The 25,995-nt window shown below is 42.1% G+C and overlaps 1 protein-coding gene across 1 annotated transcript in view; it reads left to right on the top strand.

Annotated features, from left to right (window-relative positions):
* Window positions 1–25,995, top strand: part of LOC140238217 (E3 ubiquitin-protein ligase HUWE1-like) — a 94,515-nt gene that overhangs the window by 47,146 nt on the left and 21,374 nt on the right. The window contains exons 36-63 of the mRNA XM_072318157.1: window positions 65–205; window positions 590–708; window positions 1,078–1,156; window positions 1,669–1,836; window positions 2,472–2,628; window positions 3,274–3,376; window positions 4,004–4,244; window positions 5,092–5,278; window positions 5,902–6,063; window positions 6,675–6,919; window positions 7,488–7,733; window positions 8,494–8,722; window positions 9,365–9,700; window positions 11,520–11,600; window positions 13,492–13,556; window positions 14,082–14,220; window positions 14,943–15,059; window positions 15,604–15,686; window positions 16,128–16,344; window positions 18,395–18,472; window positions 19,496–19,706; window positions 20,410–20,702; window positions 21,468–21,676; window positions 22,189–22,279; window positions 23,205–23,421; window positions 23,877–23,968; window positions 24,401–24,715; window positions 25,599–25,656. Of these exons, the coding sequence (XP_072174258.1) occupies window positions 65–205; window positions 590–708; window positions 1,078–1,156; window positions 1,669–1,836; window positions 2,472–2,628; window positions 3,274–3,376; window positions 4,004–4,244; window positions 5,092–5,278; window positions 5,902–6,063; window positions 6,675–6,919; window positions 7,488–7,733; window positions 8,494–8,722; window positions 9,365–9,700; window positions 11,520–11,600; window positions 13,492–13,556; window positions 14,082–14,220; window positions 14,943–15,059; window positions 15,604–15,686; window positions 16,128–16,344; window positions 18,395–18,472; window positions 19,496–19,706; window positions 20,410–20,702; window positions 21,468–21,676; window positions 22,189–22,279; window positions 23,205–23,421; window positions 23,877–23,968; window positions 24,401–24,715; window positions 25,599–25,656 (4,679 nt within the window). The remainder of the gene's footprint in view (window positions 1–64; window positions 206–589; window positions 709–1,077; window positions 1,157–1,668; window positions 1,837–2,471; window positions 2,629–3,273; window positions 3,377–4,003; window positions 4,245–5,091; window positions 5,279–5,901; window positions 6,064–6,674; window positions 6,920–7,487; window positions 7,734–8,493; window positions 8,723–9,364; window positions 9,701–11,519; window positions 11,601–13,491; window positions 13,557–14,081; window positions 14,221–14,942; window positions 15,060–15,603; window positions 15,687–16,127; window positions 16,345–18,394; window positions 18,473–19,495; window positions 19,707–20,409; window positions 20,703–21,467; window positions 21,677–22,188; window positions 22,280–23,204; window positions 23,422–23,876; window positions 23,969–24,400; window positions 24,716–25,598; window positions 25,657–25,995) is intronic.

Below are 25,995 nucleotides of genomic sequence, written 5' to 3'. Positions count from 1 at the left end.
AGCATCAGACTGGAAGGTAGAAGCCACACAATTACAGACATGAAGTGAACATTGTATCTTTCAGATTTCGGAGAATGCTGTGATGTTGTGCAATAACTTTGCCAGTATGCTGGTGGACCCGTCGGCAGTGACAGACACAAAAGTTATCGACAGCTTGTCGTGCTGCCTGGCCTCTAGGATCCACCTTCTCTGTCTTCTCTTTGAGGTAAGCTGGGGCTTTCAGAATCTCATCCAATGGAGTGTGCACTTGAACATGTGTCCCTCCTTTAGGAACTGAATAAACATGTATAGTGTAACAAAGATAGTGTGTAGCATTTGTTTTATGGCAAGAAATTGCTCACTTGCAATAACTCATGCTGTGAAGAGTGCTGTGAAGCCTCGTGCCCAAACAACTGAAGTGAAAAATATGTTAACACAGTTAGACATGGGCAGTAGTAATTATGTAACAATACAATAAAGATTCCTCAAAGATAGTTGAGAGTACGAACAGCATCTTCCCAACATGATTTTAATCTTTTTCTGGTGACCTTTGAGTTGTTTCCACAGTGGTAATAACAACTTGTGATATTGATGCTTTGCCCCATTCCAGGAAATCAGAATGGCCTGTGCCCAGAGGGTGGAAGTGTCAAACATCCTACATACGCTGATCGAACTGCTGGACACAGCACAGCGGTGGATGGCCAAGATGAAACAAACCAAGACACCAAAGTAAGGACCAAGAGACCATCTGTCTCTCGCCACCTTCAGAAACATACCATTCTCTCTCTCTCTTTCTTTTTTACCCTGAAGAATGTCACATTTAATCATCCTTTACGCAAACTTCTTATACCTCCGTATGTTCCATGAATACAATAATGTTACCAGCAAGAGCCAAATTTCCTCTTGTTTGTTCATTGAAAAAAAAAAAAAGTATGAGCTTAGATTGTTCTTTTGTTTGTCCTGTTTCTGATTTAGTACGGTAGTCATTCCAGGCATGTCTTCTTTTGTTGTTGTGTATTACACATACATTCATCTTAACAGTAATTTGATTAAGAACTGTGTTGTCACCATTTTGTTTTTTTCCTGTGGTCTCTCCAGATGGATGGGTCCTGCCATGCTGCTGATTGACCTATCAGAGAAGACTGTTCTGACATGCAAAAGGAAGCTGGCTCAAAAGGTATCATCATAAGGAAAAGAAGCATATCGTCCTGGGATGAAGAGACCTTGTGTCTCAATTGGCATATACTAAAAAATCTCCCAACTCAATTTTGAACATAGAAAAATACTGATTTGAGTTTTAAAACTAAACAGTTATTAGTAATATAATCCCCCAAAAAAAGCATTTGTAAGTTTACAGTACATTCTGCAATATACCTCTAAAATTTGCAATTTTATACATTGTGAGACAATGGAAGTGCATTTGTGAAGCAGGTAGGTAGAAATGACCATACATTTGAACACAAAGATGCCACCTATGTGATTTCATAAAATATGGAATATTCCCTTGAAGTGATAGAATACAATAATATTTTGATATCATAAATGTGTTGGAAACTTGATATTACTATTGCTCTTTCCTATTGAATGATATAAAGATGGCAAGTGCCATATTGAGCTTATATTGGTGTGGGATTAAGATCGAGATTGCTGGACTGCTTTGCTTCATATCTTTATATATAACCTTTCCAGGGGGCGTCACACACGTGGAAGTGGTTTGACGATTCCACCGGCCGCTGGTGCACCTACAGCCGCAGCAACAACAAAACCATTGACGATGCCTACTGGGCCGGCAAGCCAAGCGTCCGCTTCACTGCGGCACGGAGGAGATACATTGTACACTTCAACACCATGATTCAGGTAAGCACTGTGCCACCTCTCAAAGTTTCATGAATGCAAGACGTGTTTGAGTCTTCCTCTCTCTCTCTCTCTTTTTTCTGTTCGGTTATCCCCTCAATGGAGTGTGGTAATTCTCTCGAGTGTTTCTTACCAACTGGAATAGGGCGAGCTTGAGATATTGTAGTTGCATAGTGAGAATTTTCCCCTTTTTTTGGAGGGGGGGGGGGTGTTGGAGAAAGTGAGTGAGTAAGAAGTGAGAGAGAGAAGAGAGAGAAAGAGGGACAGTCATGGCAGAGAGACAGAAGAAACAAACCAGACGAAGAAAGAGTGAGAGGAGAAACAGACAGACAGACAGACAGTCAGACAGACAGTCAAAACAGAGACAGAAGAAATAAGCCAATGGGTTCTTGAGAAGAGAGAAAGACATGTGACTGACAGACAGACAGACAGACATAGAAAGAAAGAAAGAAAGAAAGAAAAAGGAGTGACAGAGAGGAGAGAGTGGTAGAGACAGATAGAAAGAGGGACATATGGATTGACAAACACTGAGAGAAAGAGAAAAAAAAATGATTTTAGAATTGTTGTCAGCAGACTTGGTATGGAAATCATAGAAGTTACTAAGTTACTGTGCCATCGTGCTGTGCCGTACAATCCAGGTCAACGAGGAGACAATGAACAAGAGACCCATCATGCAAGCTCTACCGACGCCGAAGGCTGAAGAGGACAAGGGGGAGAAGAAAGAGGACGATGGGGAAAGGGAGGCTAAGAAACTCAAGACCAGTGAGAGTCTCGGGGCAGTGCCAAAGACAGATGGTAAGTTTCTGAAATTTTTCAGCACTTTTCATATATCCTGCCAATGGTGACATGACATTTACTCCTGCAACAGTTGCTCTGGTGTTATTTTCTCCAAGGATTTAGAGTTAGGGTTAGGGTTGTGATAGCATTTTAGGTTTAGTTTGATATTGGGATTAGGGTTAGGGTTATGATTGTGGGTAGAATTTATGTTTGACCTAGTGTGCAAGTATTTCGTGGGAGCAATTGTCACAGGAGCGAATGTCATGGACCCCTGCCAATACAAGCAAAGAAGTCCAGTGCAATTGTGGCCCCTGCTCTTGATGTTTTATTTTGTTTTTTGTGTTTTGTTTTTGTTGTTATTTTATGGGAGAAGTGTTTCTACCCATTCCCAAATTGGTAATTAACCATTGCTTAAATATCTATCTTGATGAGACAGAAGACATAAAGAAGACACCTTTGCAGCTATGCCTAATTTTGGAAAAGAAAGAGTAATGTGTGTTAATCACTGTGTTAATTTCTCCCCCTCTCTCTCTCTCTCTTTTTAGAAACAATCAATACAAGAGAAGGGTTTGTTTTTTTTTTTTTGCAATTTACACTGCACTGTAAGTTGGTTTGTAGCATAGTCCATTCACTTCATGGCTTCAATCTGTTATGTTTTACCAGTTGCCGGGACAAGCCAGGAAAGCAAGGATGATTCAGTTGCCAAAGAACCAGAGATAGTTGAAATTCAGGGACTTGGGGACAAGGAGATCCCCACTCTTATAAGGTGAGTAGTATTAACTTCCACCCCCCCCCCCCAGTTTCTAAATGTTCAGTGATGAAAATACTTTGCATTAACACAAGATATTGAACACTCATAGACAATAAAACAAGGTTCCTATCAGAAAAAGTGAAGTGAAACATGGGAGAATTATGGGCCCTGTTTTATCAAAAGATATAATTGATTTTAAATTTCTTTAATACACAGACTGCCTTAGACTTATGATTGAAATCAATTATATAGTCGATTATAGCTCTCCATAAAACAGGGCCCTGTTGTGTCAAGCTGGAGGCAATTTGATCACAGTATTCAGAGGAACTATGTTATAAAATCTTGCTTATTTCAATGGGCCATGTGATGGGAGGTAATGTGTGATATGAAAGTGTATCATGTGAAAAAAAAATGCATAATTTGATCAACATCATGCATTACAATTAGACTAAGATATGGCAATGTATAGTCTATGCAATGAAGTATGTAGGCCAATGTTCAAGGAGTATGGAAAGAAAACTGTATGCACTATGGGGATGGGGGTATGGTAGGGTGGGAATGATCAACTAATAAACAGTGAAGGGATTGGAACTAGTGTGTAAAATGCGTACAATTTTGAGATGTGTGTGTATTTGCTTCCAGGGCTTGTGTTGGTCTGATCGGCGTGCCGGTGGACCCAGACACAATGCACGCCGTCCTGCGGATTTGCCTGCGCTTCACCCGAGACCACAAGACGGCGCTCCTGTTCGCCGAGCTGGGCGGGCCCCGCCTCCTCCTGTCCCTCACCCAGGCGTCCTCCTTCAACAGCTTCCCCATCCTGGCCAACCTCCTCCTCCGGCACGTCTTCGAGGAGAAGGCTGTCCTCCAAAACACCATGGACAAGGTGAGTGGAATGACCAGCTTTAACCCTCTCTGTGCCATGCGGTCAAATGTGCACAAATTTCACACACATACCTATGGGCAGGAAATGAATGTTGGCATGCAGAGGGTTACTAGTAATCAGTCTCTGGCCACACCCCCAGGAGAATGAATGAGTTTGATTGATGACAGAGCCAAGTGACGTTCTGCACTTTGATTGATAAAACACAAGCGCACTGTCTATCTCCCCAGATTCAAAGTAACTGAAGACATAATTATCATGGGATCTGAAAAAGTTTTCGCCACTGAGAAATTTTGTGGACTATTTCAGGTAGACTTGATGCTTCGTTCAAAAAAAATTATAAAAAATTATTAAGAATTATGTGTCAAATGTTTTGATGTGTGTGAACTTCTGATGGGACAAAATGTTGGTATAGATCTAGGAAATGGACAAGGGTAAACTGGATTTGGGGTAGCTTCTTTTGTTGTCATGCGGGCAAAGACATCATGAACGGAAAAATTCTAGCCTGAAAATGAAATTCGATTTTGTGAGCATTTCCGTTTCTCAGATTGAATACAGCATTGAGTGTCTTCTTCAGTCAGCAAGTTACAAATTCAGCATAGTTATAATTGATATTCATGCAATCAAGAGAGTTTGATTGTCTGCAGCATAGACTGCCCTATTGGTAGCTCAAAGTTATTATGTAGTATAATGAGAGGCACTTGTGGTGCAGAGAGTTAGATGAAATAACTGTTCATTTTTTTTCGTTTTCAGTTGACCTTTCTGAATGGGATGATAAAGGAAATAAAAGTTTTAGCAAAGTTAATGATTAGTACTGGCACTCCAATCATTTTGTAACACCCTCAAACAGTTGATCTGTGCGGTGGCCAGCAAGGGCGTCGGCTGCAACACCTGTAACGTGACCCTGGGTAGCGTGGGCTGCCGCGAGATGAACTTTGTCCTGAGGAAGCTTGGACCCCTGGCCTGCAGGAACCAGGAGCTCTTCATCAACTCGGCCAAGAACAACCTCAAGATCGCGCTGCTTCCGGCCAAGAGAGGTGGGTATCCCCCCCAGTCATCAATGCTCCAGGAGCCATGCCTGACAACATGCACGCTTTCTCACATGATGGACATCTCAAAATGCCTGTCCGCCACCTTTAATTAAAGTTTAGCATTTGCATGATTGAGTGTGCAACACAAAATTTGATTTATCAGTAGGCTATCAAGATTTAAACCTAGAATAATAATCCTTTTGGTAATATACCTCACATTTCCTCTTTAGTGCAATGCGATAACGGAGAACATGTCATTTGATAGAGTAGTATGACTTTGGTATATGCAGGGTGTCAAGTAGGAATTTGTGTATTGGATAAAACATTTTCCATTTAAGCTAATGAATTTGTGAAGAGACTAGATTTTGAAGAACCCGTGTGGCATATCCACAAATTGAAGATTCTCTTTAGTCTTCAGGATTGAACAGAGGTGATTTCATATCAGAGTGATACAGAAGCCACATAATCAAAAGAAACGAAAGAAACCAAGCAGTGCTGATCACCTCAAGACCAGATTTTCTCATTCCAAGCATATTCCGCATCCCCTGTTGCATAGAGCCGTTAATGTATTACACTGACCAATCACTTACTGTCTACACTCCTGTTTCTTGCGTGTATCCACTTTGCAGGCGAGGAGGATGAATCGAGGTACACGGGGCCCAATGCCCTGCAGCTTCTGACTGCCTCGGCCCCCAAGACGTTCTCCCCACCGGCCCTGAAGGGGCCCATGCTACAGGTCCTCTGTGAGCTCCTGGACGCACTGGTTGCACCTGTGGAGGCCACACACAGTGGTGAGAGTCCATGGAGGGTGTCACTTGTTGTAGTATTCAGTTGATCAGTAGGGACTGAAATAAAAAAAAATATAAAAAAACAGAAAGTGTTGGTACATACACAACCATGGATATAAACATGTACATACCTATTTACCTACTTAACGTTCTCACATGTGCACAAAGATGTATGAATTCTATCCATTTATTTATCTTTATCTGTCTTATCACTCTATTTATCTAAATATACAGTGTACATATACATATATGCATACACACATACATGCATACTCACAGGCATTCCCACAAATGAACTGACTCGCACAGTAGATGTTTATGTTGATGATAGCTTTCTCTCCAAGAAAGTCTCGCTCTCACTCAATTTTATATATGTGTAAATCTATATGTGCATACATTTGGATATTATTTTATAATATGTAAGAGAAAAAACAACCTTAGTAGAATTTGATGCTTGACAAATCCAAGCCAGCAAAGAATAGTCTGAATTGATATGACAAACAAGCGTGCTTTTAGAGCAAATCCCCTAAACAAGACAATAAAATCAATAATTCAGTAATTTAGTGTTCTATTTATTGGCTCATTTGTTTCATCACAAAAACTTCTCTTCTCAGAAGAGGCCAAAGCGAAGGTTCCAGATAGCCAGCCTACTCCTGCTGCTGCTGCGGCAGCGGCCCAAGTCCCCCCGGGCACCTCGGAGGGAGCCATAGCCTCTGAGCTCCAGACCTCAGAGGACATTGGCATGGGACTGAGGGAGATCGGAGACAGACTGCTGGGCATCTACAGCGGGTCCAGAGGCCCACCCAGGACGGCTGACAGACTGAACAGCGTGCCGGATGGTGCTGTGCAAGAAGATGACGTATGGCCTGCCACTTACGTGTTCATTCATGTTTTAAGTTTTATAACATTCAAATTGGAACACTGTAGCTGTGTTTCAGGAAGGGGAAAGTTTGAATTCGCCCTCTCTTGGCTGAGGAAATGATGAAAGAAGCTCAATTGGCCACTCAGGGTGTGATACATAATGTCATGCATTATTAAGAATATAAAATCTGTGGCTGATCACTGACATTGATGATAATGATGATCCACAGCATTTGTATAGCGCCATATATCTGTTGTAGAAACATTCAACGGCGCAGACTCCTCCAAAAGAGTTAGCAATTCAATTGTTAAGGGATAATATTGTTTGGAATGATGTCCTCTCGCAAGTATACTTTTAGAAATTGGAATCTAGTTCTTGGTGTTGATTCCTGTCAGCTATGGAGAATAACATCAGTTTGATGTCTAATTAATTCTTCTACATCACCTTAGCAGATTCTTTGTGGTCAAAGTTGTATTTTGATTTGTAGAAAAATTGGGAGAAATGAGTGGAATTAATTCAAGCACTGCTGAAACTGTTTCATATCTCTCTTTAGGCAACAGACCAGGCGTCATCCTCCAGTGGGGTGAGTAGCTCCCAGGGTTCCAGCAGTGCGAAGAAATCCTCGCCGGCCGCCGGAGCAGGATCGGCGGCATCGTCGACGACGAAGGACGAGGCGTCGAAGAACAAGCTGCTCATCCCCAAGTCGGCCATCCTGCGACTCCTGGCCGAGCTGGTGATGTCCTACGCTGGCATCGCTCAGGCTGTGGCTCAGTACCACTACTCGGCTGGTCAGACCAAGCACATCAAAGAGGTTTGTACCCCGGCTTGAAAATTCTGACTTGCCGCTCAAAAGTAGAAGTGCCCATTTTGAAAATGTTGACTCACCATCTAGGGATATCCAGAGCTGCCCACAAGCATATTTTTACAATATTTAGAAGGGGTTTTTGTTTTCTTCCAAAATATAACAACATTTGTGGACAAATTTTGAGTGTTTTCTTTTGTTTCTTTGCTGCACAAGAAAGTGCCCTTGCTGCTTGTAAGTAGAAGTAAGGTTTCATCCTTGTGCCACAGGAAAGAGTCACTGATGGATTAAATGAGCCTCATTTGGTCGTGACTGAGAGGCTGTTCCATCTGTGTCTAACACAACGTGTGTCCGCCCTTCATCTGACATGAGACAGACACAAATGTCATGAAACTATTACCGTACTTAATCTTTATAAGGTTCTTTTTATTTTCATAGAGAGAGTGTGTGTTATTTCTTCAGTGCTTTGTTTCATTTGCAAGGAAGCACAACTCAGCACATGATTCAACGTTGGAATGTTTGTGTTGAGTGCAAAGGTTGTCATATCTCTATGCTGCATTCTTTCTCAGGTGTTACAAGTATGTGTGAGATGGCAGTGAATATATAATGATGCTTATATTCTTCATTATGTGTCTTTTTTAACACTCACTGTCAGGCCATATGTGCCCCACTATAACTTTGTTGTCATCTCAAAATGACCGTCCGTGAAGTTGAATGTGATTATAAAACCAAGTAGCACAAGATCTCAACTTGTGTGTTGGATATGCAGGATGGTCCGGCCCTGGCCTACATCTTGGACCAGCTCCTGCCGCAGTGCCAGAAGGGCGGGGACAAGGACTGCCCCGGTCTGGCCCAGGTCCTGCTCGCCAGCATAGCAGCCAGCAACCACAGCCCCGACGCCCAGATGTTCCTCGTCACAGAGATCAAGTCGGCCCTCGGCAGGACGTTGGCCATGCCAGAGAGCAGCGAGAAGCACTCGAGAATCCAAGCCCTGACGAGTAGGTTGATAAAGTGTTTGAAGATTTGATAGAAATCTGTTTAAGTTCCTATTGGTTGAACAATATTTCTGCTACTTGGGTTTTGTGTAATTTTGGAGTAGTAGACATACATTGTAATAGAGCTCTTCATACTTCATGTGAAAATGGTCAAAATATGAGACAAATATATATCGAACAAAAGAATTGTGAAATGTATGTTTTATAGTGAGAAAGCAAAGCTTGTTGATTCCTCAAATAAAGCTATGGTATCAGCTTTGTTCGTACTACTCGCTCATATTAAATAATGAGGAGAGTACATGAAGAGTAGTGTTCATGTACTTGTTTCTGATTTATTGTATAAATAATTTATGTAAATATGCATATATATTCCTTGGGTGATTGCAGGGTGATTGCAGGGAGATTTTGCAGTATCACATCCACTGTTTCTCTACTTCCCCAGTGAAAAACAAGAGAATGATTAAGTTATAACAAACTAATGGACCATTTTATGAGAGAACATCATCTCATTCAAAGGAAGGCTGTGAGGGCTTCCATTCATGGCATATACACTTGTATGTCAGTGCTGTATGCATGAAAGAGCTTTCTTACTCATTCATTCACTCAACCTCTTGCCTGTGTTCCCACGTGTTTCTTGCCGAGCAGTGCTCATCAGCATTATGATCGAGGCGTGCACTTTCTCCACGTCCGCCTACCAGTCGGCCGTCGTGAGCTCCTCCTACAAGAACCAGCTCGGCGGCATGAACAACATCACCCGGCTGCTGCTGCGCAAGGGTCTGGTGACCGACCTGGCCCGCGTCCCCCACAGCCTGGACCTCTCCAGCCCCAACATGGCCTCCACCGTCAACTCGGCCCTCAAGCCCCTCGAGACGCTCTCCCGCATCGTCAACCACCCGCATGTCCGGCTGCGAGGCCTCGGCAACATCCGCAACGTGACGCAGTACATCAACCAGCGGTCCGCATCGGGCGCCGATAGTGCAGGTCAGTTTGATCATGGTCAAATGGGATTCTTCCTTCCGAATACCTGCCCTCTTCCCCAACCCCTCTCCTAATAGGAACAAAACTGAATGCATAGCATCAAATATTTGTTACCAATGCAGACAATTGTCAAAGGTCATCAGAATATTCTGTATGAGATGATAAATATCATTCTGGCACAATTTCACTTTTTTTTTTTTCTCATCACTTTGCTCGACATTCTGTCATTGAAATGGAGAAGGTCATGATTTAGGAACTCTTTCATGTTGTCTTTGTCCCAGTAGCGAGGTCATTGAGATCATGCAAACATATCTTTTGTGGCAATGATGGCACTTATTTTTGGTGTCACAGTGTGACGATGGAATGAACTTTGCTGCATTAAATGTTGTAAAACATAATTCATGGTACCGTTACAACCCATGTGACACTCATTCCATCAATCATCGCCTTACCCAAAGAGGGCTGTCATGGGGAAACAAAGATGGGTACCTTAACGTGTTGTCACTGTCGAAGTGATGCAAGACCATTATAGATTGTTGAGGTGCGATAGCCATGTATTCCATTTGTGCATCCAAAAGTGTTTCCATGAGCTGAACTCATTGCCAGTTCGTGGAATCTGCATAATGCTCATACCCATCAACAACTGACCCCTACACAATGGATTGAGTGGTGGCCAAGTGAATGTGGACATTTCTCCTGTGTGTGGACTCTCTTGCAGTGCTGTGTGAAGTGCCCACAATATGTCTCTTAATTCAGGTTTCTTGTATTAACTTATCTTTCCAACAACCCCCCCCCCCCAGTCAGTTTGAACATGTAATTTTATGTTGTTTGAACATACTCTTTCACTGTCTCGAGAGATGTCTGAACAACAGAGATAATGCTCTCCCTCCTTTCCTCCCATTGCTCCCCCCCCCCCCCCCAGCAAAACAAAAAGCAGAAAACATTTGTTGGCTTCAAATGAAGTGAGATCATTGGTGTGATTTTACCTCCATCATGAATTCACAGCCCCAATCTCTCATTAACTGATGGATAATCCAGGCACAGTGTGCAAACATGTGGAGTGATATAGTAAATATGCTATAGAATGCTCACTGTGAGGCAGGTCCACCTTGTGTTGACACCGTCAACAGAAAGCCCTAATCATAGATTCTCTTTGGAATATTTAATGGCCTTGAATTTATCAATTCCCAGAAAACATTTTTTTTTTTTCTGTGCCATATATTATGAAGATTTATACTATTCATTCATAATGTGTGATCAGGTAGAGTAAATATTTAATGGCCTTGAATTTATCAATTCCCAGAAAACATATTTTTTGGTTTGGTGCTGTATATTATCAAGATTTATACTATTCATTCATAATGTGTGATCAGGTAGAGGAAATAATTCTTTTACGGATGAGCTCTTTGTTGTTCATATATCATTTGCTTCTGTTTACTAATTTGCTAAATTTATGGCTGATTCTTGAATTGGCAAAATGTTTTAGAAGATTATAGTTTCTGTGCTCTTACAAATTGGCAGTTTTTATGCTTTAAAAAAAAATGCTTCTGATTTAATGCACATTTGATCAACTTAACTAGATCCGTGTTATCTTTCTCAGTAAAATTCAGAGTTGCCAGTGTAGTGATGTCAACATGATATTTGCTGCTGCAAAATTACCCCAGGGCTTGGTTAAAGCTGTAATTCAGGACTCTGCCAAGCAGCAGATCTAAAGGGAGCTTGAATTGTTCGAAATAAATCATAATACCCATGACCCCATCCCTGCTGGCACCACCACCACCATCATGATATACGGTGTCATGTTGGCTTCTTTGTTGCTCAGGGGGCGCCGTGTTGCGTCGTAACATGGACGCATCGCCTTCCCAGCACACGGCTCAGGGCGGCGGTGGCCGTACGAGCACAGGTCAGACTCGTCAAACTCTGATCAGCATTATATGTGCACTCTCGCAAAAGGGCACCTGCATCCGTTTAATAGCCATGGCATCGTGCAATTGTCGCACAACTAACTATTCCCGTCATCATCTTATGATTTCGCATCAATATCTTCATTTGACATCATCATGCAAAATGATAAGACCCCAAACACATGAATGACAGTTGTGCCATGTTGAACACTTTTTGGTTTTTTTCTTTTTGCACACCATCTTCTCCTCCAGACCTTGATTTCTTGTACCCGTGATCCCACGCATCCATGCATCCAGCTTAAAGTGTTTACTGTTATGCTTAGATGTCACTGCGGGAAGTCGTGCTTCTCTGTGGCTGCGCAGGCTTAGTGGTGGCTTCTTGTTGAGGTTAACTGTTTTAATAGTGGAAGCCCTTTCTTTTTATATTTTTATTTTTTTCTGTCATATTTGATGTTTTGGCTTGATGTACACCCCCTTCTTCTGGCTGCTACAGCACAATTAGTTACAATATGAATTGCAAAAGTAGTCTCTTGGTGAGCTACAGTATGATCGTGGGTATGTCGGTATAAACCCTCTGTCCCTTTAGATTGCCTTGGTTTTAACATTAGTCATACAGTAACTACTTCGTCTTCATTGTAGGGATCTTGATTCATGTGCGTGTCAACATCTAAAAGCCTAACAATATTAATTTAGTAAATTTAGTGTCTGCTAAAAATATTTCATCCTGTATTCTCCTCTTTGGTTATTCCATGTGTCATATTATAATGTTTAAGTTCTGGAATTGAAAGTGGGGGAAACAGACTAATAGAAAAATTCATCAGTCAGGTCATGTCCACTCCAGTGGATAATGAGTATACTGTAAACGTGGAATATGTCGCAATGTGGCACACGTTATGTGCTTAACTGAAATAGCAAGAAAATTAAAAGCGTGCAGACAATTTTCTGAGATTTTGATTTTTTGCCACAAAAATTCCACAAGAATTTGAACAAGGAAAGTTCATGTGAATTTTCCTTCTCAAAAGTGTCATCGCGTGAAGTTTCAGCATTTACATTTTTGTGTCTGCATTGCAAGTCCAGTTCCCTTCAGATGAACACATACAGACACAGAGAAAAGGGGCACATGGCAAATGCAAGAAGTCTGCCTCAGTCTATCCCCTGTATATTCATTTGTGTATTATATAGTTCCTCTAGTTTTGTTTTATGTTTTTTCTTTGCAGCTTGAGCATGGTTGTGGTATCCTTCTCACTAGCAGAATAAGTTCTGTCAGATATGATGCCGTCCTTTTGTGCAGGCCAAATTTTTGTTTTTGTTTTCGCAACGTTAATGGGGCTGTACGTTACTAGTGCAAACTTATTAGGATGCCTTCAAATTGAAACCTGCTCGAGGCTCTGTACGATAGTGAATGCAAATTTTTTGTTGATTTTTTTTTTATTTGTGAATATTTCTGAGAGCTGAGCAGAAAGACTGCCTCCATGCTTAGGCTGTCCTGAAAGTAGTCCCCGCATGAGAACGATGCCATGTCGCTGGAATACTCGTTTCTGCCTCTCCCCAATTGCGTTGTGCGTTCATAATCGTAGATAAACTGGAAGAAAATAGCTGCCTGCCATTTTCCCATCCATCATGTCACTGCACCCACCCACTCCATGCATCAGATCAGATACTGTGCCTCGATTCATGTGCACGAGTCAGTTTCAGTGTGTGCAAGCAAGCGATGTGGAAATTGTTAGTGTTGACTACCTGTGGCATGATGTCCATTGTTAGTGGTAAATAAAGATATACATGGGAGTTACCATGTATCTTCTTGATGACTTAATTCATGTGAATGCATTATAATTTCTTTGGATGCTGGGAGTAATCGCACCTCTCTTGTTTTTTCGTGTCCACATTCAGAAAGAGAATCGAGTGCCAGCGCTCTGGGACTGACGGGAGACACACAGGACTCGACAGATCTCGACGTAAGTATCAACATCAATTTCAGAACAACCGGTTAGTGTCAGAATATCACGGAGTGCATTTACTCGCCAGAATGTGTCTTTCTCAACTACAATTCTCGGCAGAGCACGGTGCTGTAAATTTATTCGTAAAGTGTGCAGATGAACCCTTGAATTTGATTATTGATTTTAGTTGGAGATACTAAACACATGATTCCCTTGTCTAGGTGAGAGTACTATGTGTATATCTAGTTGTGAGGGTTTGTCTGTCTGTTGAAATTTCTGCCATTATTTGTTTGTCACTTATTTACTTGTTGCGGGAAAGATTTCTGCATTGCATTGTTAGCTCTTTTGCGAGTCTGATGTACAAATTGCTTTTTATGAAGCAAAGGATGTTTGTAGAATAGACTGATTATGTATGTGTAATTAGTGATTACCAGGATTGTCACCTACCAAAAAACAAAAACAAAACACACACACACAAAAACACACAACAGAACAAAACACAGACAGAAATTGGAGGAGACTGTTTCATTCTTCATGTGACAGGAACCATCTGACCTGGACTGCATAGTTGATGAGCTGCTAGACAGAACAAGCGGTGGGGCAGGTGTCCTCGGGGAGACCCTGATCGCCACTGGGCCAGAGCGGCTGGGATCACTTCGATCTGCGTTTGTGGACCAAGCAGGTAACAGCCCTTGTCTTTACTCATCTAACAATTAAGATGCAGCTGTCAACATTCACTTGACACCTGATTCACTACATTACTGTGTACGCCCTATATCAAGCGAGTCAAATTTTTTGCTGATCGGGACTACCCAACTATTTTGCGAGCAGTTCAATTCGCGATCGTGGAGTACAGTAATCAACAGAGCAATATATTCGTGCACGTTGCATTAATGTCGGGATCAGAGTTAATATTTTTTTGTGTTGATGAATTACCAAATAGCACCAACCTGTGAAATTTGTGAAAATGAAAATCCCGCAAAATATATGGCATATACAGTATCTAGCTAATGGACACATACACTTGGTAATCTGCATGATACGTGTATTAGTAAACATTTTGTTGATAATAAAAAGTATTGGGGATTTTCTGATTGACAAAATTGCTATTTTTTGCTTGTTCTTTGTTTATAAGATCCCATACTGTAAGGAAATGCTTAAATTGAAATTGTGAAAGCAAAGTTGCAAATACAAAATGCCATGTTTAGCAAGTAATGAAGAATTTGCTATTTCTGGCAACTATTGCATTCACTTGTTTGTTGGCATCAGTGACAGTCGAGAAATGACTACAAAAGCTTTCAGGAGTAGAATTTTTGCCTTTTGCTTGTTTTAAATCATAATTGCTGGTGTGATGTCATTGGTTCTCTGGTCCAACGAGCTTGGGTTGGTTTGTGTTTGCTGCAGGTGAGGCTTCGCAGGACGAGATGGTGATCACCATGACGGACGATGGGGAGGAGATGGAGCAGTCACTAGGAGACGCTGAGATGAGGAGCCAGCACAGCCATGAAGGTGTCCGAACAGGTTGGTAATAATAAAGCAAGTCGCAGATGGCCACTTCAACTTTAAAACAAAGAAACATGTTGTTGTTGTGGTCGACATTATCATTTCATCATTTCATCATCATTTCATCATCATCATCATCTCCGCCACCACCATGACCACCATCTCTGCCACCACCATGACCACCATCATCATCATTATCATCGTCATCCTAACAACCATCACCACCACCACCATCATTATCATCATCTTCATTGTCGTCATCATTACCACCATCACCACCACCATCATCATCATCATCATCATCATCATCATCATCATCATCATCATCATCATCATCATCATCATCATCATCATCATCATCATCATCTCCTCCACCACCACCACTACCATAGGATCATCGTCATTATCATTATTACCAGACATATAGATCTGCTATTACTATTCCTGTGAAGTGAATGTTGATATGAATTTGTCATTCGAGTCTTGATTTTCAGACTAATGTGTTTCAAGCATTTCCTAATGAATTACAGATAGCGACCTTTTTCTTTCTTGCCAACAGCAGACATCGATGCAGATGATGACAGTGTCCAGGACGAGGACTCGGCAGCTGAGAGTGACTCGGATGACGGCAATGAAGACAGACAGGTGAGTTAGTGCTGTTCTATCCCAAGTATGACATGTATCTAGGGTAGGTCAGGTTTCTAGTGACATCGATGTCGATGTGATGGGATACAGATTTGGTTCATATGAGATTTAAGCCTGCTTGGTTGTGTGTCTGATTGTAATCAGTTGTGCCCTTTGTATCAATTAAAGTTCTTAGGGCATCTCATTGATGAGTGCTGTTTTGCATTGAGTTTCCAATTTCTGTGTTACATGTACTTGCAATTGATGCTACAGCATATTTAACAAATGATTCTGGACGAATATGCACTTGTGACGGACATGCTACGTTAATTTAAAAAGATTGTTGAAGTCGTCTAGAGAACATTTAGTGATTTAGCATTCAATTTTATGTGGTCTGCTCATTATTTCTGAATTTATGTGAAGCACACCCAGTGACTGAATATCATCTATGTTTGTTGGCAGGATGAGGGAGAGGAGGATGAGGAAGATGAGGAGGAAGAGGATGAAGAGGAGGAGGAGGAGGACGAAGAGGACCACGACGACGGCTCGGAGATGGACGCCGAGGATTACGACATCACCGAGGACTTGGACTACTTCCGGGTCGGGGACCGAGACGAGGACATGTGGATGGGGGAGACGGACGAAGACATGCTGATCCAGCTGGACCCTGTCTTCTCTGGTGAGGCATCGCCCTTCCAGCATCCTTGAGAGGACAGCTTGGGGGGGGGGGGGGGGGGGGTGGGAGGGGATGGCGGGGAAGAGGATTACACCCATTCAGTGTAGCAGAGCTGCCAGGTCGTCCGAAAATCTTCATTAGCTACAAAATGCTACAAAATGCTTCTCCTTCGCCATTTCTAACCCGATTTTGATTCCGTTTGCTTTTTGTGATGGCACTAGGTGAGAGCTTCAAAATTTCTACACAGAATTTTGACCTTTGACTTCTTTGACCTTTGACCTTGATTTTTTAGCGATATTGTACATTTTGCTACTAAATGCTACTTCCGGCGGGGACATATTTTACGCACTGCGTAATTTCTACTTTTCCTTGTTTCAATTTATGTGCCGACGATGGGGGCACTACATCAAGCGTTTTGTCAGATATTTTTTTTTCTGACAAACTTGCTCTCAGCCAATCACATGCAAGTATTTCAGTAGCTTATAACTGTTTGTCAGAACAACAAAAATATCTGACAAAACGCTTGATGAAATGCCCCCCCCCCCCCCCCCAGGATCCAACAGTCGAGAATGCACAGAAATATTCAGTGATAGGCACTCCTTATAATCGTTCAGTTCTTGTTATTGGGGCTTCTGTTTATGACAGTACAGTGAAATACACATAATAAGTATCGATGCAATTAATCCCAATTATACACATAAGCATTCATAAATTGAAGGTATATGTATTTGACAATGTGTTCAGGTTGCACCATTGAAAAACCTTGTGATAATGCCGATTTACTCAGGGCTTCTTGGTGGTGCCAAAGTAAACCAAAGCACAGCGCTAGTCTGTTTTCCTCCTCTTTCCCGTGGTTCACAGATGCTGCGCATTTGGACATTAGCTTTAAGACTTATCTAAATTGTCTTGAAATTGTAGTAAAGAATAGATTCTCTGTATGTGTTTGGTTCTCATATGAGACTGCATTTCATGTGAGAGTATTATAATGAACAAAATGAGCATCCAGGATGTTGTATTTTGCATAGCATGGGTTGATATTTTGGGAGCATTCTAAGCATGTGTGATCCAGCCAGTGTAAATACAGTATGTTTGATGAATAATTACGTATCCCTGCATGTCCTGATGAGAGAATATAAAAGGCTTTCTGATTTTTGTGATTGTTGGCACCCACTGAAATGCCCCCGAGACACAAGACTTGCGCTGATTTCCTGCTTGGAACTTCCTTGTTCCCTGTGTAGACAGCACCGTGTGTAGAGCTGGTTAGTCTTTCAGTGGAAGACTCTTTGTTGGCAATGTCACTATACTGCTCCCAGTAAAACCAGGGGGCTGTTTCACCGAGCTGTAAAATCAATCTTAACTTAAGTTGAATTCAACTGATCTTACGAACAATTGTGGGATCATTGATTGGTCCTCAGAAGAGTGGAACTGTTTATCTAAGCCATTTATGAACCATATCCTTGCCCTCACCTTGCCATTTTATAGAATGCTGAGTACATCTTGAATGTCTATGTATCCTTCCCAACTAGATATGATCCGTATCTGTTTCAACTTTGGGTTCATTGTTTGGCATGATGTAGTTCCTGTGTTCGTGAAACAGGGCTAAGGACTGTGAAAAGTACTGCCAGATCACCAATACCATCATTGTTTTGTAGTGTTTTACCCACAGCAAGAAGAAGACAATGTTGTGAAAAATAGAAAGGAAATAGGTGTTAATGACTAACATAAAACTGAGGAACAAGAGTGAAGGCCTATCTGCAGACCCTGACATCACGATGAGGAGGGCTGCCCTGGAGATCATCATGAGGGAGAGGGTGTAGAGTTCTCTTCCTAGCTAATTGTAGAGTTGCCCTCTGAATTGAAGTGCAGATGGGCTTCTGTGTGACATTGAAAAGAAAGAGAAGCAGGAGAAAAAAAGCATCCCAAAAATGGAAATTATATGTGATAATTCTGGTGACTGTGTCCCTTTGTGTTGGCTTGCATTTTTGTGCCAATGTGACGGACTCCTGCAAAGGACTAGAAATGCATGTATGTTGTCTTCTTCTTCTCTTGCCAGGTGTGCCCTCCTCTATCAGGACATACCAGCTTCCTGTTGCCATTCATGATGATGCCAGGAATGCCAATGATGTGTCGGGTAATCCCCTCTTTAATTGTCTGATCATTTGCTCACCTAATTCTGAATCATTTCTTGATGTACTTTACTGTTACATCTGTTATTGTCACATGTATTGATTTGTTTAATTTCAATTTATGTGGTGACAACGGGGGCATTTCATTGAGCAATTCATCAGCTATTTTTTTCTGACAAATTTGCTCTCAGACAATCTCATGCAAATATTTCAGTAGCTTATAACTGTTCATCAGAACAACAAAAATATCTGACAAAACGCTTGATGAAATGCCCCCAGGATCCAACAGCCATGATGTACACATCCGAGAATACACAGAAATATTCAATGTCAGGCACTCCTTAGAATCATTCAGTTCTTGTTATTGGAGCTTCTGTTTATGACAGTACAGTGAAATACACATAATAAGTATCCATGCAATTAATCCCAATTATACACATAAGCATTCATAAATTGAAGGTATATGTATTTGACAATGTGTTCAGGTTGCACCATTGAAAAACCTTGTGATAATGCCGATTTACTCAGGGCTTCTTGGTGGTGCCAAAGCAAACCAAAGCACAGCACTAGTCTGTTTGCCTCCTCTTTCCCGTGGTTCACAGATGCTGTGCATTTGGACATTAGCTTTAAGAATTATCTAAATTGTCTTGAAATTGTAGTAAAGAATAGATTCTCTGCATGTGTTTGGCTCTCATACAAGACTGCATTTCGTGTGAGAGTATTATAACAAACAAAATGGGCATCCAGGATGTTGTATTTTGCATAGCATGGGTTGATATTTTGGGAGCATTCTAAGCATGTGTGATCCAGCCAGTGTAAATACAAGTTTAATCCTCCAAAGCAGGCGAGTGACAGAACAACGGTCACTCAAAGTGATGGAGAAATATCGACTGTAGTGTTTGGTTCAAAGGAATTGATATGTTCTCTCATGTGTCATTAACGACTGTTGATGATTGAAAGCAGTGAGAGTCCAACATTTTGTTTGCAATCCAAAATGTGTCATCACATACACTTCCCTCGCCATCCAGCCCCCAACATCCCGGTGCCGCCCAGCGTCATTTCGGCCAGCCACCCGCTGCTGGTCAGGCACGGTGACCACACCAACCTGACCCATGGCGTGAGCCAGTCCAACCGCAACCAGCGGGCGAGCAGGCAGAGGGTCAACCGAGGCACCACCCAGACAGTGCACATTTACCACTCCGGTTCCTCGCGGCCACCCAACGTGCAGAACGTCTTGAGGTAATCTGAACACTTGCCCCAGTCCATCAGTGTTTTGATGGGCTTTGATATGTGTGTATTTGTTTGTCTGTTTGTGTGTGTGTATGTCATGGACAAGTATAAGTTTCATATGATTTGATGAGCATTACTGTAATTTGCATTCTCATTTTGGATGGTTGGGTGTACTGGTGCCTGCAAATGGATAGAACGTTAGTTTTGTTTTGTTAATCCAGAGGATATTGTCATTCATGACAGTAAAGAGGGTGAAGGAAAATCATTCATTAAGACTTACATTGTACAATACATTTTTTATATCTCATTTTGAAAGAGATTTTAACATATATTTTTATTTTGTTTGGTTGTTTTAATGTGTTAATGAATATTTGACACCCTTATGCAGCGACATGTTAAACGAACAAGAAGATATATCATTGATTTCGATGTTTGGTGAAATTGCAGCTGTCATTAAAGTTCATTTGTGTTTGGAATGTTTTCTGTTTGTTTGATAAGCAGTCCCTTTAAAAAGAGCTGTCCTTATCTTTTTATACCCTTCCACACGTGCTTGAATGCACACATCTAACACACACTGACAAACAAACACATACCCTTCAACGATGAAATAACCCCACGGAAACCCAACAAACAACCATACATCTCCATCACACTGGTGCACACACACTTGACACGCACACACACATAATGGGGGCCCCCTAATGACCAGCAGGCAATACACTTCCTCCCTCCCTAGGCTGCTCGGCCTGTCGTCGTCCACTGACATCGTCCAGCTCACCACCTCCAGCACCAGCCAGGGCAACCAGACGCGCGTCTACGTTGCCAACTCCGGCGATGACATCAACCAGAATCATCGGGAGGAGGTGTCGGACATCTTCGAGGAGGGGTACAGCCTGGGCTACTTCAGCGCCTCCAACTTCCTCTCCGTCGTCCCGCCTGTCTATCGGCGCTGGGATGAGGAGAGTAAGGTGCTGGATGGACGCAGCATGCACGACTGCGTGCAAGGTAAAGGACTGGCTCAGTTTGACCGTTAGGGGGTAGCAGTGGTCTAATTGAGCTAACGTAATTCTTGTCTATGGTGCATCTTCTTTTGTCTGGTCACGTTGGGACTGGGGGGGCCATCCGGTTAAGTGATATTGCTGAATGAGTGAGCTATGCTCAAGCATGAAGACTTTTATGTAACAGTCCATATCCAAATAATTAAGAGATCCGGAAAAGTGATGGTCGGATTAGATGAGATTGGACTTGTTCTTCAATATTTTTTGCGAACTGTTTCAGGAAATGTGGGCATTTTTTGATACTTGAAATACTGTAAAAGTGAATATTTTTGTGTGAGTAATTTTCCACGCTTGATCAGGTAAGACAAGTTTCACGTGTTTGTGATTCTGCTGAATCAAGACATCAAGTACTGGAACGCATTGCAAACAAAAATATTCGTGTGCTTTTATTTTCGTGCTAGTTTCTGGTTGTGTGAAATGCCAAAAATGTCAACACTGCAAAAATTTCCGCTCTTACAGTATGTGAAAAAGAATGTAGATGAAAACGTTCAAAAATGGTTTGCAAAATTCTGTTACTGCCTATGTGATTTCTTTGATTTAAAAGCATATCATTAGAAGGATAAAGAAATGGCACAGTGACTCACAGAAAGTACGATTGATGCTGTGAGACGTTTGCTACGAGAAGAAAAAAATTGTGATGAGATAATTTGTTGATTCCATACAAGTGAAGCCAAATTGGCAGCACCTTGATCCCTCTCCGTTCCTCCTTCAGCATTGAAGCCCGAGATCATTGAGGTTCTGGAGAAGCACCGGGACGAAGAATTGGCGGAGCGTAAGGAGAAGAGGAAGAAACAGGCAGAGGAGGAGGCCAAGAAGAAGGCCGAGGAGGAGGCCAAGAAAGCGGAAGAAGAGTCAAAGAAGACCAAGGATTCCGCCATGAAGACTCCGGAAGAGAGCAAGGAAAAGGAAGAAAACATGGAGGTCAGTTGTTTGGTTTGCGTTTATGGGGACGTGCTGTGTAAAAGGACTGTGGCATTAATGATAACTGGAGTGGCTTTATACCTGTCTTGTACTTAATGATAAGAAGCAACTGCTACCAAAGCACAATGAGTTTTGCAGAAAATAATAATAATAATAGTCTGTTCTTAGAATGCATAATACCATAAGATAGTCTCTATGCATGTGCAAATAGAAACAAAATGTGCAATGTTGATGAGATGTTCAAGGAAATATGAGTAGAGTTGGCTACTAGTGACAGGCATGAAGATTTCTACCCCATCGACAGAGATCTTTGGGATAACATGGTAGTTTTGTGGGTGTCTGATAGAAATCAGCATGGTATGCAACTTCTTGTGGGTTGAATCAGCCTCATAGGAACACAACAGGCCACACTGTGTTCATCCTTTTTGTGTTCTTGATAAACAGTGTCCTAGATCCAGGATAGAGAAGTGACTTTAATTTTCAATATGTCTATCGTACATTTTGACGGCCAGGTCGGAGAGAGCAGTGAACAAGCCCAAGAAGCAGAAAGCGCCGAGAATCTGTCCACCACAGAGTCTTCTCAAGCGAGCAGCTCCGGAAGAGGTATGATTTCCCCAGTATTCGTATTCATACCAGAACTGATGGTATCAAATATTTGAAAAGAATGCTGCATACTGTCCCTTGGATGACAAGACTCCATATCTTAATTGCCATACATTAAAAAAATCTCCTAACTCAGTTTTGAGTATCGAACATACTGATTTGAGTGTAAAATTATTATATGCATTAATATAATCTCTAGTAATGTTCAACTACATTATTTGATGTCAACAGTGACGTTATTTTGCAAAAATGTTAGCTTCCTTTGCTCTCCTGAAAATTCACAAGTTTTGAGATACGAGGTTTAGTCAAACCGGGGATCATACAGTGTATAGTTCTGTGTAATCTTGGGGAGCCAGAATGTGTGAAAGTAAAATGCATGTGAAAGACTTCATTGACACAATCAGCATTGAAGCAATTTGCAAAAATTTCGTGCCAGGAAAAAAAGACTGTTGGCTCCAGTTCACACAAAGGGATCATAGAGTGTACGACTTTCTGTGATTTTGGGTAAATCAAGAGAACTGAGATTGGTATTATCCCAACCATTTTCGACATATTGAACAGATCATTTGTATTCAGATGTTCGGAACACGGCAGATACACAAGTGTGAATCCATCGGACATTACCCTCTTTAATCTTGGATCCATATACTTAAAATCAGAAATTTTTGCGCGCTTGGAACTGTCGCAGATTTCGCGAGGAGCCAGAATTTGCATAAGTGAAATGCATTTGAAAGATGTTGCCTACACTATCAGCATTGAATGCCAATGGCAATTTGCAAAAGTTTCATGCAACGAAAAGGGCAGTCTGCTCCAATTCACAGAAGCTTCTTGCCGCAAATATTTCTGGATGTACAGTACCTTTACAGAAGCTGTTGTACTTTCTCATCCATCTTTGTATTTTGTTTGTTTCTCCACACCGATGCAGACATGGGTCAGCTCGTTGCCAGCGTGGCCGAGTCTGCCCTTGGCACCGCCATCTCCTCAGCACTCTCGGCGGCGACGCTCAGCAGCACCGCTTCAACCGCTGCGGCCACCACCACGAGCTCCACAACCACCACTGTCGCTGCAATGCCATCGGCCACGCCGGCAGGCAGTCAGCAGGCTGAGGCTTTGTCATCCTATGCAGGTGGCGCAGTCTCAAGGTAACGTCATTTGGAGCATCCCGCCAGTTATTGGCTAGAGTAGATATCAACCAGACAACTGTGAACAAATCATAATCGTAAAATGAATGCTGAACAAGACCATGAAGTGTGAAATTTAAAAACCAAGTGCTTGCTGCTGCACCTGTTTATCAGAAGAATCCTGTTCACACAAGAAAATAAAAGTTTTAAAATCAATTTTTGCAACGTCAATTTTTGCAATGTGGTGCGAAAAGAGTTAAGTGCTGTGTGGGGAAACATAAAATCTTTAACTTTTGTGATACTAGAGATGTGAAACTCTCGGTGGCTTTGGAATGACATTTTGATGCAGTGAGATATGTGTAGTCTACAAGAATTTCCCTGATTTCATTGTGGGAATGTCGGCAGTCCTGATATAGAATGCTATCAGATGGGTAGATGTGTGGGTGATAATGAAACAAACTCCCATCATTCCTCAGCTCGTCGCCCGTGGCTCCCGCTGAGCTGTCCCGCATGCCCCAGCTAGTGACTGTCACTGCATCGACCTCGGCTCCAACGTCCACTGTATCAGGTAAGCCCGGTGGTGAGATTGTTTTGAATCACTTCTTCCATCAGAGGGTTACCTCTTCCTACATCCTTAACGTCTAGTCTCCACTTCATTTGAACAGGAACAGTACAGTTTCATTCATTGTAATGTTCAGTGTATTAATATCCACTTAGTGGCCTCATTCCTCTAAATTCATTTTTCTGTTTGTCAGCACTGTATCTCCATGGGGACGTTGTAATTATTTGTTTGATGATGAAGGTACTGATGATATGCTCAACAGCGACTTTATTGACAACAATGGAAGTTTGTAAGAAGTCATTAGTCTGTGCAACGTTTGATCATGGCATTCATCTACGTGAGGGCCATTAGCATTGATGGAATTTTGGATTGCATATCTGTTCGCTCTCATGTACTAGTTATTTTATCAAGGGCACACTGCTACCTTCTTTTTCCTAGCATCTGGGTCATCAGTCCTTCCCCCAGCCATGCAGGCCACGCCCCAAAGTGATGCCTTCCCGTCCGTCACCGCCACCCTCACCACCAACACTGCCTCTGTGGCCACAGCCACCACGAGACTCACCACCATCGCTACCACCATGTCCACCACCACCACCCCTACTGTGGCCACCACTGCCCTGGCCACGGCGGCATCAGCCGCCACCACCACCGCCTCTTTCACCAGCCCCGCATCAGTGCCTCAGCCTTCGCAACAGACTTCCTCGTCAATCTTCGCCTCTCTCGACGAGTCTGACCCGATGGCTGCTCCCATAAGTAAGCCATTTCAACCCCCCTCTCGCATATTTGTGCATTCCCCCTCCCCTCCCCACAAGTCTGCCGATTATTTCTCAGCTGGCATCCTTTGACTTGCAGCTGTTGGAAGTTTCACTGGCTTTATCATCTCACACATGGACTGGCCTTTCACTCTGTAGTCGTCAGTAAATTGTGTATTCACATGTTTTATCTGTCATGAATATTTCATCATCATTGAGGTTACATTTCTAACCCCCTCAAGATGAAGTGAACGTTTATTTTTGATCTGTAGATTTCATTCATGAAAAAGATGGTGAATGACATTTTGTCTATGTGCTGTCTGTTGCATGGCATAAGCTCTGTTGCCAAGATACTGCTACTCTTTGATAAAATAAGCTGTTATTTTCCCAAGGGTTTAATTTTTGCGAATTTTGCAAATCGCTCTTTGACTGTGAATTTAACAACACGCGGAAACGTTGGCCATGCGCTCGTGTAATAGTGTACTTATGACAGCTTCCATGCCAATTCGTGAAAACAACATCTCATGAAAATGTCCATGTCCTCATTCGTGAAAATGTCTGTACGTGAAAATAACAGCTTATACGGTACTCAATGGAGAAAGATATCTTGTTGAATTCGTAACACTTTTCTTCTTCTTTTTTTTATGTGTCAGTATATGCCAGTCGGAAGCAGGCATTTGAAAAGCAGTTTGTTTCAGAACCATAGGAATGGCAATTTTCGTAGTTGAGTTTTCAAAAAGATGGTTGTGGCATATGTGACTGTGGGATCGTGTCATATGTGACGTCAGTTATCTTATCTTTGCATTCTTTGCATAACAGGCTTTGCATTCTTCTAATTCTCTCTTTCTCTTTCTGATTCATTCCCTCCCTCTCTGTCTCTCCAGCCACCATGGCTGCCCCACAGGGTACCTCCTCACCTGTAGTCAGCATGAGCAGTGAAAGGTGAGCTGCAGTGAGATATTGCTTTATTCGTCTTGCCTTTTGCCACAGTAGAACTTTTGTCTGTGAAGGCCCTAGCGTAGCATAATCCTAATTGTCATCATGAAGCCAAGCTCCTGTAGAGACCTGTTATTTTGACATAGCAATCCCAGCATCCAGTGATTTTTGGTGGCATTCTATGCAGAAAAGAGACAAATCTTGTGGGAAGTAATTGGCTGCCATTTGTTTGTAATGCTTGAACCTGTGTGTACCTGTACATTCCACATCATGAGATTAACAGAGTTGTGAAAGGAAGTGAAACGAGCATATTGATAAACGTTCAAGCTCATAATTACCAGCCAC

The sequence above is a fragment of the Diadema setosum genome, chromosome 2 (genome assembly GCF_964275005.1).
Source record: "Diadema setosum chromosome 2, eeDiaSeto1, whole genome shotgun sequence".
In the NCBI taxonomy this organism is placed as follows: Eukaryota; Metazoa; Echinodermata; class Echinoidea; order Diadematoida; family Diadematidae; genus Diadema; species Diadema setosum.
This window is presented reverse-complemented; position numbering and strand designations above follow the sequence as displayed.